The following is a 15,732-nucleotide window of genomic DNA, read 5'->3' as shown; positions in this document are numbered from 1 at the left end:
CAGAGTATGATGGAGACATCCGAGACCAAGAAGACACAGACATCTGACGTAAAAAAAAAATGAAAGGTAACTGGTTCTAATGGTAATCACAAGTTCTGGATGTAGCTCTTCTAAATCCTCCCTGTTCCTCAGCTAATGTTCAATTAAGTACTGAGCGCAATTGGGCTAACTGTCCTTCAAGTGCAAGGCAGGAGAACATTTAGATAGGTACATGAGTATGAAAGATATAGAGCAATATAGGCCGGATGCAGGCAAATGGAACGAGTTCAGTTAAGGAAACCTGGTCATCATACACAAGTTGGGCAGAAGGGCATATTGTGACTTTATAATCGAAATGGAGCAGGATTCAGCCAATAGTTCTTTCAAGCCAATGGGTATAATATTCCAAATAGCCATTTATTATCACAATAGATTTTGTGATTCTACCTGCAGATTCAGCCACATGGATCCCTTCAAGTGATGAACTTCACTGGGTTCATGAGTACACTTAAATAGACAAGTGCTAGGTGTACAGCATTCTTGAAATAATATCCAATGTCAGCAGTGATCAGATAGCTTGACAACTTCATACATCCTTGTTTAAAGCCAAAAATCAATCACCTCTTCAGAACATTTTGACCCGGCTCACAGTGCAATGCAAGGTGTCACTCCCTGCTGAAAATTCACTATTTTTATTCAGCTTCATTAATCATCTAATCCCTATCAGCTTGGGGTCTTGTCCATAAATTCATGGTTTTCTCCCTCTTGTTTCATCTACATAGGAGTGTGACTCTCCAATTTCCCAACACATGGAATGGGCTCTGAATCAAGAGAATTTTAGGTATTCATAGTTTCAGCATCTGTAATGTTCACAACAAATTTCTCTAAAATCCTGAAGTGGAAATCACTTGGCACTGGGGAATATCATTTCTTACTTTTCTTACATTAACTTGGTGACTCACTGATTTATTATTAATTTTGTTGGAATTACTGGGATGTCATCCCTCTCTTCCTCTACTATAATAATGATGTCAATTAAGTGTGCAACATGTCCCCCATTTCTTTGCTTTAACTTAGAAAGAGAATCATAACTACACAGAAGCAAACCGTTTAACTCATTGTATCAATGAGTTGCTCTCTACTGAGCAACTTATTTTTCTAATCAACCTGCTCAGCGATATTATTACACAGCTCTGGTGCAGGTGAGACTTGAACTTAGGCATCCTGGTACAAGGGCAGGGGCACTATCACTACACAAGGAATCCCCCAAGTCAGAACTCTGTCTCAATGATCCAATCATCTCAGCCTCTAAACTGGTGGGTTGCAGGTACATGCCACTAAATCTATCAATTCCATTGTCAATTTCCTTTTGAAATAATTGATTATATATTTTCAGCTCATCCACAATGCTCCTAATCTTTTTCTAACATTATTCTAGCAGTATTTACAGTGAAAGTGATATTTCATGCAAGTTTTTTTTCATATTTCTCTTTTGTAGTTCTTACTAGCTGCTTTATTACCTTCCGCTGTCCTTTACATTTCTCTTAGTCACCCAGATGTCCTTTTTCTTTTGCATTTGTGTGCTTTACGTTTGAGTTTTTCTCTTTTCTTGTCTGTGGCTTTTTTCTAAAAAAGTAGTCTGCTCTCCCTCAGCTACAAAGTCTTTTCCCTGGGGTTGGAGAGTCCAGAACTAGAGGGCAAAGGTTTAGGGTGAGAGGGGAAAGATATAAAAGAGACCTAAGGGGCAACTTTTTAACACAGAGGGTGGTATGTGTATGGAATGAGCTGCCACAGGATGTGATGGAGGCTGGTACAATTGCAACATTTAAGAGGCATTTGGATGGATATATGAATAGGAAGGGTTTGGAGGGATATGGGCTGGGTGCTGGCAGGTGGGTTGGGATATCTGGTTGGCATGGACAAGTTGGACTGAAGGGTCTGTTTTCATGCTGTACATCTCTCTGACTCTATATTGTTTTCAAAACTGTTCAATGAGCTTCTGACAATTTATCCAATAACTTATTTGTCCTACTCTGGCTGAGCTGTCTCTTTGTCTTATGAAATATAACTAATAAAAGTTTGCTTTTTTTATCTGTTTAGTATTTGCCAATTTCATGAAAGCCACCAGAGAAAATGGGAGAATCACGGCTTGCTTAACAAGCCTAAAAATGTGAAGATTCCATTTAATAAACCAAATTTGACTTAACTGTAATATGATTTGGAGGTGCCGGTGTTGGACTGGATAGACAAATTAAAAAATCACACACCAGGTTAAAGTCCAACAGATTTATTTGAAGGCACTAGGTTTTGAAGTGCTGCTTCTTCATCAGGTAGTTGTGGAGCAGAATGATAAGACACAGAATTTACAGCAGCAGTGTTGCTTTGTCATGGAATGTAATATTAGACAAATTTAGCTCAAGTCTTTCATCTTTTAGAATGATCATGTTAGTTTTGGTTCCTCCATATGTAAAACCCATTGCTTTTTTAAAGTTACATTCTCAAGATAGCTTTTAACAAGAGATGCCATCTCAGCTCAGATAATGTATTGAAAGTGTGAAGTTAAAAAGTCTGTCTGTGTCCCAATGTCAGGTCATATTGATTATATTTCTAAAGTGAGATTTACAGAATTTTACATGGATTTATGCAGTTTTTGAACAAACTAAAAAATGTCATTCTGCAAGCACAAATTCACCCCACAAACTTGAGAGAGAGAGAGAGCAGGGGAGACCGAGTGACCATGCGCGCGCACGTGTCAGAGAGACGAGTGAGGTGAGTGTGTAATGGGACTTTAGGTTCATGTCACACTACAGGTGACCTTACTGCACTGTACACTCTGTGTGTGTCTCTCTCTCCTTCACCCACTCACTCAATCTCTCACACACACTCACTCCTGGTCTCCCCAACTCGCGTGCACACAAAGTTTGTGGGGTGAATTTGCACTTGCACATTTTATTTTACTCAAAAACTGCTTAATACCATGTAAAATTCTGTAAATCCCACTTTGGAAATACAATCAGTATGACCATTAGAACACAGACATACTAACTTCACACCTTCAATGCATTATCTGAGCTGAGATGACACCTATTGTTAAAAGCTATCTTGAGAATGTAACTTTGAAAAAGTTCTGGTATTTGCATATGAAGGAACCGAAACTAACATAATCATTCTAAAAGATGAAATACTTGAGTTAAATTTGTTTAATATTACATTCCATGTCAAAGCAATCCTGTTACTATAAATTATGTTGTATGATTCTGCTCCACAGCCACCTGAAGAAGCAGCATTTCAAAAACTAGGAAGTACTGGATGTCTGGTAACGCATTAAAATGGGTAAATCCCCAGGACCTGATCCGGTGTACCCTAGAACTCTGTGGGAAGCTAGGGGGGTGATTGCTGGGCCTCTTGCTGAGATATTTATATCATCAATAATCTCAGGTGAGGTGCCAGAAGACTGGAGGTTGGCTAACGTGGTGCCACTGTTTAAAAAAGGTGGTAAGCACAAGCCAGGAAACTACAGACTAGTGACTCTGATGTCAGTGGTGGGCAAATTGTTGGAGGGAATCCTGAGGGACAAGATGTATATGTATTTAGAAAGGCAAGGACTGATTAGGGATCGTTAACATGGCTTTGTGCACAAGAAATCATGTCTCACAAACTTGATTGAGTTTTTTGAAGAAATAGCAAAGAGGATTGATGAGGGCAGAGCAGTAATCACATCTTCAGTAATGCGTTCAACAAGGTTTCCCGTGGGAGACTGATTAGCAAGGTTAGATCTCATGGAATACAGGGACAACTAGCTATTTGGATGCAGAACCAGCTCAAAGGTAGAAGACAGAGGGTGTTGGTGGAGGGTTGCTTTTCAGACTGAAGGCCTGTGACCTGTGGAGTGCCACATGGAACGGTGATGGTTCCACTACTCTTCATCATTTATATAAAAATGATTTGGATGTGTGCATAAGAGGTATAGTAAGTTTGCAGATGACACCAAAATTGGAGGTGTAATGGACAGTGAAGAAGGTACCTCAGATTACAATGGGACCTTGATCAAATGGCCAATGGGCTAAGGGGTGGCAGATGGAGTTTAATTTAGATAAATATGAGGTGCTGCATTTTGGGAAGGTAAATCTTAGCAGGACTTATACACTTAATGGTAAGGTCCTAGGGAGTGTTGCTGAACAAAGAGACAGTGGAGTGCAAGTTTATAGCTCCTTGAAAGTGGAGTCGCAGGTCAACAGGATAGTGGAGGCGTCTGGTATGCCTTCTTTTATTGGTCAGACTATTGAGTGAAGGAATTGGGAGGTCATGTTGCAGCTGTACAGGACATTGGTTAGGCCACTGTTGGAATATTGCATGCAGTTCTGGTCTCCTTCCTATCAGAAAGATGTGGTGAAACCTGAAAGGGTTCAGAAAAGAATTACAAGGATATTGCCAGGGCTGGAGGTTTTGAGCTATGCAGGGATGTTTAACAGGCTGGAGAGGTTTCTCCTGGAGCGTCAGAAGCTCAATCATGAAGGGCATGGATAGGTTAAATAGACAAAATCATTTCCTTGGGGTGGGAGAGTCCAGAACTAGAGGACATAGATTTAAGGTGAGAGGGGAAAGATATAAAAGAGACCTAAGGGGCAACTTTTTCACGCAGAGGGTGGTGTGTGTATGGAATGAGCTGCCACAGGAAGTGATGGCGGCTAGTACAATTGCAGCATTTAAAGGGCATCTGGATGGGTATACGAATAGGAAAGGTTTGGAGGAATATGGGCCAGGTGCTGGCAGGAGGGACTAGACTGGGTTGGGATATCTGGTCAGCATGGACAAGCTGGACCAAAGGGTCTGTTTCCATGTTGTACACCTATATGTTTCTAGTGCCTCCAAATAAACCTGTTGGACTATAACCTGGTGTTGTGACTTTTTACTCTGATGTTATTCCTGGTTAATATCATGGTATTATTATTGTAACCATCAATACTCCTGATAGCTGTCTAAAATCCTGAGGAAAGACTGAATTCATTGGCAAGATCGGCTCGATGGGATGAATTGCATTAACCATTGCCGATTGAAGAGAATTTTCAACCTGGTCTGAGTAAACAATCGGACGTCTTGGAAAAATCATCCAAGGGAGGAACACAGAATGTGGTTCATATACAGCAACCGTATCAGTCGAAACAAGTGTCTAAAATTACACGAACAGCGGTTAATGCAACATTTTAACTAACTGATTGTTGCCTCTTCCGTGCTTTTTCAAATGCCATCAGTGTTTCACTCTTTATGATGCGACACAACAATTAATCCAGCATAAATGATAATAGATTGAATCAATCTGCAATTATCCATCTGACGTTGTGAAAGTTATATTTTGTCGTAACTTAATGTCAACTTACTCCCGCACGAGCCACAATAACAAGTTACTGCATCATTGATTAGTGACCAAGAAGGGAGTCAGAGAACCGTTGGTGAGCGACCCTTTGTGTCGCACGCCCAGGTCCCTCCCCGTGCGCGTGTCCCAGACTCCAACAAACTCGCGACAGCTCTACTAGTGCACGCGCCTCCTTGTTTAAATCACATTGTTCACAACGTCCCGAAAAATTTCCGTTGGACCGAAGCTGCCATCGCCGCAGCAAAGCAGCGTATCTAAGTACGCGCTGTATCTCACCCGCCTGCGTGGTGTCCGTCAAGTCCTGATTCGCCGCGCTCCTGGGGAACTCCTTCAGTTTCCTCCCGCTTAAGCTCAACACTCCCGTCGCAGCAGCTTCCTCCAGCGCTCTCTCTAGACTTCTGTTCCAAGGCGGATGCGCCGATCCAGAACCGTTATGAACACTACCTCCTCCCCCTGCACCGCTAAATCCGTTCAATCCGACACCACCGCCTGCGATCCCGAGCTGACACTCCGACATCAACATCGTCGTAGTCGCCGCGGCCGCCATTACAAGTCTTTGGTCCACACTGCGCAGGTGCCAGCGACGGTCAAACCGCGCGTGCGCGCTGAGCATCAAATTTGACCTGTCGGTTTGGCGGTTGAAGGGGGGTATTCAACTTGACTAAGAGACCTTTTTAGTTTTATTTTTAAAAACTACAGCTTTCCTGATTCATGCAAAGTATTCATTTTGGTAGGAAGAACGAGAAGAGGTAAGATATAAATTGCAGATACCGGCGTTGGACTGGGGTGTATGAAGTTAAAAGTCACACAACATCAAGTTATAATCAACTAGGTAAAAACAATGACTGCAGATGCTGGAAACCAGATTCTGGATTAGTGGTGCTGGAAGAGCACAGCAGTTCAGGCAGCATCCGAGGAGCAGTAAAATCGACGTTTTGGGCAAAAGGAATAAAGACAGAGAGCTTGAATCGTGGAGAGATAAGTGAGAGGAGGGAAGGGGTGGGGAGAAAGTAGCATAGAGTACAATAAGTGAGTGGGGGAGGGGATGAAGGTGATAGGTCAGGGAGGAGGGTGGAGTGGATAGGTGGAAAAGAAGACAGGCAGGTAGGACAAGTCATGGAGACAGTACTGAGCTGGAAGTTTGGAACTAGGGTGAGGTGGGGGAAGGGGAAATGAGGAAACTGTTGAAGTCCACATTGATGCCCAGGGGTTGAAGTGATCCGAGACGGAAGATGAGGCGTTCTTCCTCCAGGCGTCTGGTGGTGAGGGAGCGGTGGTGAAGGAGACCCAGGACCTCCATGTCCTCGGCAGAGTGGGAGGAGGAGTTGAAATGTTGGGCCACAGGGCGGTGTGGTTGATTGGTGGGGGTGTCCCAGAAATCTTCCCTAAAGCATTCTGCTAGGAGGCGTCCAGTCTCCCCAATAAAGAGGGGACCGCTTTGGGAGCAACAGATGCAATGAATAATATTAGTGGATGTGCAGGTAAAACTTTGATGGATGTGGAAAGCTCCTTTAGGGCCGTGGATGGAGGTGAGGGAGGAGGTGTGGGCGCAGGTTTTGCAGTTCCTGCGATGGTAGGGGAAGGTGCCAGGATGGGAGGGTGGGTTGTCGGGAGGCGTGGACCTGACCAGGTAGTCATGGAGGGAACAGTCTTTGCGGAAGGTGGAAAGGGGTGGGGAGAGAAATATATCCCTGGTGGTGGGGTCTTTTTGGAGGTGTAATTCTGCAAGTACAAATTCGTCCCACAAACTTGTATGTGTATGTGTGCATGTGAGTGTGAATGGGGGTTGGGGGGGATATGGGATTATGAGTGTCTGAGAGAGTGTGTGTACGTGTGTGAATGTGAGCATAAGGGGGTAGAAGTCTATGAGAGGAAACGTGTGAGTGTGGGAGTAGTACGTGTGAGCATATGAGATAGAGTATGCATGGGTGTATGGGTCTGTGGAGAGTGTGTGGGTCTGTAGTAGTGTGTGTATGTCACACCTCCACTTCTCACCTTTAAACAACTGCCAAACCTCAAATACATCATCATTCGTAGCAAACTGCCTGGCTTTCAGGACAACACCATACAACCTTGTCTTGGTGGACACTGCAAGACATGTCAGAGTGTCGACATGGATACCACCATTACTTGTGGGGACACCTCCCACCATGTACATGGCAGGTACTCATGCAACTCAGCCAAAGTTGTCTATCTCGTACGCTGCAGGCAAGGATGCCCTGAGGCATGGTACATTGGCGAGATCAAGCAGAGGCTACAGCAATGGGTGAATGAACACCACGCAACAATTAACAGACAGGAGTGTTCCCTCCCAGTCGGAGAACTCTTCAAGGGTCCAGGACAATCGTCCTTGGACCTTCGGGTGACCATCCTCCAAGGTGACTTCGGAATAGGCAACAACAATAGGTTGCTGAGCAGAGGCTTGGTACCCATGGGGATGGCCTCAACCAGGACTTTGGGTTCATGTCACACTACAGGTGACCTCATTGCACGATACACACACAGCAACAAATGCACAGATACTCCAGCAGACACACACTGTCTCCGACAGATCATACACCCACGCAGACCCTCTCTCATTTGCTGACACATACACTCACCCATGCACCTGCACCCTCTCACGGACTTATACCCCATTACACTCATACATTTACATACACTCTCTCACAGACACTCATAATCGCCCACCCCACCCCCCAAACCGCACAGACATCCACATGCACACATAGTTTTGGGGGTGAATTTGTACTTGCAGAATTACATTTTACTTTGCTCAAAAACTGCATGAATCCATGTAAGTTTCTGTAAATCCATTTTTTAGATTAGAATCAGTCTGACCATTGTGGCACAGACAGTTTCACACAGGGCAGCTCACATCTTAAATGCATTATCTAGGCCAACATAACACTAATTGTTAAAGTTCACTTGAGAATGTAACTTAAATGTTCTGTGATTTGCACATGATAGAACTGAAACCAACATGTTCATTCTGAAAGATGAGAGATTTAACAAACAATCCAGGTCTTTTCAATATATAATTTCAGTTACATCACACTGTAAACTTTTGTTATAAATTCTGTGTCTTACGATCTTATACTCCACAACTATCTGATGAAGGAGCAGTGCTCTGAAAGCTGGTGTTTCCAAATAAAACTGTTGGACTATAACCTGGTGTTGTGTGATTTTTAACTAGGTGAGATATAATACAATTCTAAAAGGGGTATAGGACCAGAGGGACCGAGATGTATGTGTACACAAGCAGTGGAGGTGGTAGGACGGTTTGAGAAAGTTCTTAACAAACTATATCGAATCTGGGCTTCATAAGAACAGACACAAGGAAGTTATGGTCAACCTCTATAAAATATTAATCTGTCCTCAAGTGGAATATTATGTCCATTTCTGGACATAATACTTTAAGAGATTGGTGAAGGCATGACAAAAGGAAATGATTCATATGCTGACACATACACTCACACATGCACCTGCACCCTCTCACTGTTGCTTCACAGTGCCAGAGACCCGGGTTCAATTCCCGCCTCAGGCGACTCTCTGTGTGGAGTTTGTACATTCTCTCCGTGTCTGCGTGGGTTTCCTCCGGGTGCTCCGGTTTCCTCCCACAATCCAAAAATGTGCAGGTGAGGAGAATTGGCCATGCAAATTGCCCGTAGTGTTAGGGAAGGGGGTAAATGTAGGAGAATGGGTCTGGGTGAGTTGCGCTTCGGCGGGTCGGTGTGGACTTGTTGGGCCGAAGGGCCTGTTTCCACACTGTAGGGAATCTATTCTAATCTGAATGGTTCAAGATATGGTTATGAGGAACTTCACAAATGCATGTTGTTGAAGATGGGATTGTTCTACAGGAAAAGTGATTATTAAGAGATTTGAAGTTTGTGTTCAAATTTGGAAGAGTCTGGTCAAAGCAGCTAGCAAGAAATAAAAACAGAAATTGGTTGGAAAACACAGCAGGTCTGGCAGCATCTTTGGAGAGAAAGTAGAGTTTGGATACAGAAGTGGCTCGAAGGTAGAAGACAGAGGGTTGTGGTGGAGGGTTGTTTTTCAGACTGGAGGCCTGTGACCAGTGGAGTGCCACAAGGTGGCCTTATAGAGGTTTACAAAATTATGCGGGGCATGGATCGGGTAAATAGGCAAAGTCTTTTGCCTGGGGGTGGGGAGTCCAAAACTGGAGGCCATAGGTTTTGGGTAAGAGGGGAAAGATATAAATGAGGTAAAAGCAATGACTGCAGATGCTGGAAAAAGAGATTAGATTAGAGTGGTGCTGGAAAACCACAGCAGTTCAGGCAGCATTCGAGGAGCAGTAAAACCACCAAAAGGTATAAAAGAGACCTACGGGGCAACTTTTTCACACAGAGGGTGGTACGTGTATGGAATGAGCTGCCAGATGAAGTGGTGAAGGCTGGTACAATTGCAACATTTAAGAGGCATTTGGATGGGTATATGAATAGGAAGGATTTGGAGGGATAAGGGCCAGGTGCTGGCAGGCGGGACTAGATTGGCTTGGGATATCTCATCGGCATGGACGAGTTGGGCCAAAGGGTCTGTTTCCATGCTGTACATCTCTATGACTCTAGTTAACATTTTGGGCTCAGAGAACATTATTCTTCATTGGACCTGAAACATTAACTCTGCTTTCTCCCTACAGATGCTGCCAGACCCGCTGAGCTTTTCCAACAATCTCTGTTTTTGATTTTAATTTCCAGGATCATAGAACATAGAATATTACAGCGCAGTACAGGCCCTTCAGTCCTCGATGGTTTCACAGGTCAGCGCAACAATCTGAAGCCCATCTAACTGACACGATTCCATGATCATCCATATGTTTATCCAATGACCATTTAAATAGAACATAGAACAATACAGCGCAGTACAGGCCCTTCGGCCCTCGATGTTGCGCCAACCAAAGTCTACCTAACCTACACTAGCCCAATAACCTCCATATGCTTATCCAATGCCCGCTTAAATGACCATAAAGAGGGAGAGTTCACCACTGCTACTGGCAGGGCATTCCATGAACTCACAACCCGCTGAGTAAAGAATCTACCCCTAACATCTGTCCTATACCTACCACCCCTTAATTTAAAGCTGTGTCCCCTAGTAACAGCTGACTCCATTAACAGAAAAAGGTTCTCAGTGTCTACCCTATCTAAACCCCTAATCATCTTGTACACCTCTATCAAATCTCCCCTAAACCTTCTTTTCTCCAATGAGAACAGCCCCAAGTGCCTCAGCCTTTCCTCATACGATCTTCCCACCATGCCAGGCAACATCCTGGTAAACCTCCTCTGCACTCGTTCCAATGCCTCCACATCCTTCCTATAGTATGGCGACCAAAACTGCACACAATACTCCAGATGAGGCCGCACCAGAGTCTTATACAACTGCAACATGACCTCAGGACTCTGGAACTCAATTCCTCTACCAATAAAGCCCAGTACACCATATGCCTTCTTCACAGCTCTATTTACCTGGGTGGCAACTTTCAGAGATGTCCTTAAAGTGGGTTTTAAAGAATAAAGAACCTGTCTCTGACATCTGTCTTATATCTATCACCCTTCAATATAAAGCTATGTCTCATCATGCGAGCATTCACCACCCAAGGCAAAAGGCGCTCACTGTCCACCCTGTCTAATCCTCTGATCATCTTGTATGTCTCTATTAAGTTACCTATCAACCTTCTCCTCTCTAACAAAAACAGTCTCAGCCTTTCCTCATAAGATCTTACCTCTATACCAAATCACATCCTGGTAAATCTCCTCTTAAACCTTTTCCAATGCTTCCTCATCCTTCCTATACTGCAGCAATTAGAACTGTACGCAAACTCCAAGTGCAGTTGTACTAGCGTTTTGTACTGCTGCAATATGACCTTAAGACTCTGAAACTGAATCCCTCTACCAATAAAAGCGAACACATCCTACGCCTTCTTAACAGCCCTATTAACCTGGGTGGAGAAAGTGAGGACTGCAGATGCGGAGATCAGAGCTGAAAATGTGTTGCTGGAAAAGTGCAGCAGGTCAGGCAGCATCCAAGGAACAGGAGAATCGACGTTTCGGGCATAAGCCCATTTCCTGAAGAAGGGCTTATGCCCGAAACGTCGATTCCCCTGTTCCTTGGATGCTGCTTGATCTCCTGCGTTTTTCCAGCAACACATTTTCAGCTATTAACGTGGGTATCAATTTTCAGGGATCTATGTACCTGGACACTGAGACCTCTCCACTCATCTACACTACAAGAATCTTAACATTAGCCCAGTAGTCTGTATTCCTGTTACTTCTTCCAACGTGAATCACCTCACACTTTTCCGCATTAATCTCCATTTGCCACCTCTCAGTCCAGCTCTGCAGCTTAGCTATGTCCCTCTGTAACCTGCAACATCCTTCGACACTGTCCACAACTCCACTGATGCAAGTGTCACCTGCAAATTTACTAACCCACTCTTATACGCCCTCATCCAGGTCACTTATAAAAATAACAAACAGCAGTGGCCGCAAAACAGATCCTTGCGGTATACCACTAGTAACTGAAATCCAGGATGAACATTTCCCAGCAATCACCACTCTCTGTCTTCTTTCAGCTAGCCAATTTCTGCTCCAAACCGCTAAACCACCCTCAATCCCATGCCTCCATATTTTCTGCAATAGCCTACCACGGAGAGCTTTACTGAAATTCATGTGCACTACATCAACCGCTTTACACTCATCCGCCTGTTTGGTAACCTTCTCAAAAAACTCAATAAGGTTTGTGAGGCACAACCTACCCTTCAAAAAACCGTGTTGACTATCCATAGTCAAATTATCCCTTTATAAATGATTATAAATCCTATCTCTTATAATCCTTTCCAACACTTTACCTACAACCGAAGTAAGGCTCACTGGTCTATAATTACTAGGGTTGTTCCTCTTCTCCTACTTGGACAAGGGAACAACATTTGCTTTCCTCCAGTCTTCTGGCACTATTTTTGGAGACAATGACAACATAAAGATCAAAGCCAAAGGCTCTGCAATCTCCTCCCTAGCTTCCCAAAGAATCCTAAGATAAATGCCATCCGGCCCAGGGGATTTACCTATTTTCACACTTTCCAGAATTGTTAACATGTCCTCTTTATGAACCTCAGTCCTGTCTCATCTAATAGCCTGTATTTCAGTTTTCTTCTTGACAACATTGTCTTTTTCCAGAGTGAATACAGGTGAAAAATATTTATTTAGCGCCTCTCCTATCTCCTTGGACTCCACGCACAACTTCCCACTACTGTCCTTCACTGGCCCTAATCTTAGACTAGGCATTCATTTATTGGAGAGAAAGAAACTGTGCGAGGATACAAATTTAAGATAATTGACAAAAGAGGCAATAGGGATATGAGGATATACCTTACTACATTCTGGTTAGGAACTGGAATTCAACGAGCATGATGGTGGAGCCTAATTATGCAGGTCATCAAAAATGGATAATTATATTAAAAGAGAATACTTAAAGGCATATAGGGTGGCGGTTTTGCATGATGTACTATACTATAACCATTCTATAACTTAAAAATCTGATACTCTGTTTGTAATTTGCTATCAGGAGCTTTGATAAGGTTAATTCACATGGAGGTGGTGAGAAAATTGGGTGGTAGCATTGAAGGTAGTGGGTTTGGACTAGGAGTGGTTGTGCAACCATGGTTTATGGATTGAATTAATCCAATCCAATTGTTCACACAGGATGCACTTTTCTCTACATCTCTGTCTTAAATCTGAGTTTTTTTCCTACAGTAATGGAAATACATAATTACAAGTCTTTTAGTCGTCCTAGATAGTATCTGTACTACATAATTGAAAGAGTTCAGGGAGAAAAGGTGCATTCATCACACAGGAGCCATGAAATCAACTCGAAATGATCCATCAGGGTGTACAGTTCAAATACCAACTACTCTGAAAAGAAAGTAGGAAAGCCAGCAGTGATACAGACTGACATTTCCTCTCACAGGCGTTAGATGAGAGGATTACACATTCTTTTCTCTTGTCCCATTTGTTACTCCGTGTACCACAATATAAACTAAACATATGCAAGCTTTGAGAAGATTTGTAGCTCAGTTGAGGTTCTGGATGTAAGTTGCCTCGCTGAGCTGGAAGGTTCGTTTTTAGATGTTTTGTCACCATATGAGGCAATATAATCAGTGAACCTTTGGTGAAGCACTGGTGTTATGACCTGCTTTCTATTTATGTGTTTAGGTTTCCTTAAGTTAGTGGTGTCGTTTTCTGTAGTGATGTCATTTCCTGTGGTGAATATCCCCTCTACATCAAAAACATCTCAGAAATGAATGCCAGACTACTCAGATCTCTTAGCATCATGGAAGCCCACAAATCCATCAACACACAAAAACAGCAGCTAATTAACTTAAAAGACTCAATACAGACAACAAGCAAAATGAACGTCATTTACAAAATACCTTGCAAAAATGTAACAAACATACATTGGACAAACAGGCAGAAAGGTAGTCACCAGGATACATGAACATCAACTAGTCACAAAACAGCATGACACACTATCACTAGGTATCCTTAATACAGATGAGGAAGGACACCACTTTGACTGGGACAACATCCTAGGTCAAGCCAAACAGAGACACGCATGAGAATTCCTAGAAGCATGGCATTCCAACCAGAACTCTAGCAACGAACACATTGACTTGGACCCCATTTACCACTCTCTGAGAAAACAGAACAGGAAATGACATCACTACAGGAAATGATACAACCAATGCAAGGAAAACTAAACATTTAATAGAAAGCAGGTCATCCTGGAGTTGTTCAGGGAGAGGTGGGCGCCACAGGGAGTGGAGTGCATCATTTCCCCCTCCAACGCTATTTTAATTTAGTCCCTGCCCTCCCCTTCACTGTTTGATCACAGAGCATTGCCCTCTTTGATGTGAAGGGCACTGCTTGTCACTGGCCACTCGGGTGTTTTCCTATTTTTCCTGGTGGTGGAAATTGAATAAAGATTTGTGCACTTTGTGTCTCTCACTGTGTCTCACACCTGTACACACGCACTATGGGTGCTGGGGAAAAAAATAAGCACTACCGCAGTTAGGTGGTAGTGTGGGGGAAATAAAAAAAAGATCAGTTTGATTTAATCCCTGCCCTCCCCATCACTGTAAAAAAAAATTGGAAAGCAGGTCATCACATCAGTGCTTCACTGGAGGCTCACTGATGATATTACCTAGTATGGTGACAAAACGCGTGAAGACAAACTTTCAGCTCAGTGAGCCAATTTACATCCATATAATATGCAAATCCTGATAGCTATTTACATGCTTTCTCTGTATTAATCTTAGAATAAACATAAAATTATATATTTTAAATTAAAATCCATTCAATAATGATGCAGAATTGATTAACTTACACACAATTTGGAATCTAAAATATAAATTCATCTCTCTAAATAACCTAAAACATATAGAAAACCCACACACATCATGTCAAGGAGGAATTCTCCCTCAGTAGAGGTTCATAAAAAAGAAAAACACTTATTAACCAATCCTGGTTATTCTTGAAGGCAAAAAAAGGTGTACAATGTTTTGGACCTCATCAGTTTGATGTTCTTGCATGTGTTGTCAAGTCACTAATCATGCATGGTTGTCTCTCGGTTCTAATCAGTCGTAGCTTACCCTGGAAGTAGAGTATTGATAAGATATTTCAGTAATTTTTCCAGAACAATTGTGTTTCACACTGAATTTATCACAAATGTGCTTCAGAAACTGAATTCATAAACTGACCAGCTTGTACTGTAGCAGACTTTCTTCAAATAAAAAATTCAAAACAAAATTGCCAGAGTTGTAAACATTGTTAAATCAGAAGAGCCACAAAATTCAGTTGAATAACAATCAGATATTTTCTCTTAAATGAGTTCAAATAGTGAAGCCCAGCAATTATGTAGAATTACTATGGGGTTTCAAAGAAATGGCTTGTTTTAAAAAATTTCAATGAATCTTTCCATTGACCTTTCAAAAACAAAATACAGACTTCTCAAAAATCCTTCAAAATCAAATGCACCATGAAATATGAACCATCTTTATAACACAGGCAGAGAGGATCTCCAAGGTTTTGTAGTGTTGGAAAACATGAGGATATACACTTTGATTTGAAGAATAGAAAAGTAGAATATTACTTAAGTGGAGAGATACAGAATTTTATGGTTGAACATAGAACAATACAGTGCAGTACAGGCCCTTTGGTCCTCGACGTTGTTGTGCTACCCTGTGAAACCAATCTGAAGCTCATCTAGCCTACACTGTCCCTTCTCATCCAAATGCCTATCCAATGACCATTTAAATGCCCATAAAGTTGGCGAGTCTACTGCTGTTGCAGGCAGTGCGTTCCATGCCCCTC

The 15,732-nt window shown here is 42.7% G+C and overlaps 1 protein-coding gene across 1 annotated transcript in view; it reads right to left on the bottom strand.

Moving 5' to 3' along the window:
- The window catches only part of lrch3 (leucine-rich repeats and calponin homology (CH) domain containing 3), a 205,428-nt gene extending 199,528 nt beyond the window's left edge, over window positions 1–5,900 (bottom strand). The window contains exon 1 of the mRNA XM_060834713.1: window positions 5,630–5,900. Within this exon, the coding sequence (XP_060690696.1) occupies window positions 5,630–5,900 (271 nt within the window). The remainder of the gene's footprint in view (window positions 1–5,629) is intronic.
- Window positions 5,901–15,732: the final 9,832 nt, after the last annotated feature.

Source organism: Hemiscyllium ocellatum, chromosome 13, assembly GCF_020745735.1.
Source record: "Hemiscyllium ocellatum isolate sHemOce1 chromosome 13, sHemOce1.pat.X.cur, whole genome shotgun sequence".
NCBI classification, from domain to species: domain Eukaryota; kingdom Metazoa; phylum Chordata; class Chondrichthyes; order Orectolobiformes; family Hemiscylliidae; genus Hemiscyllium; species Hemiscyllium ocellatum.
Note: the sequence above shows the minus strand (reverse complement) of the source record. Positions and strands in the feature narration are given on the sequence as shown.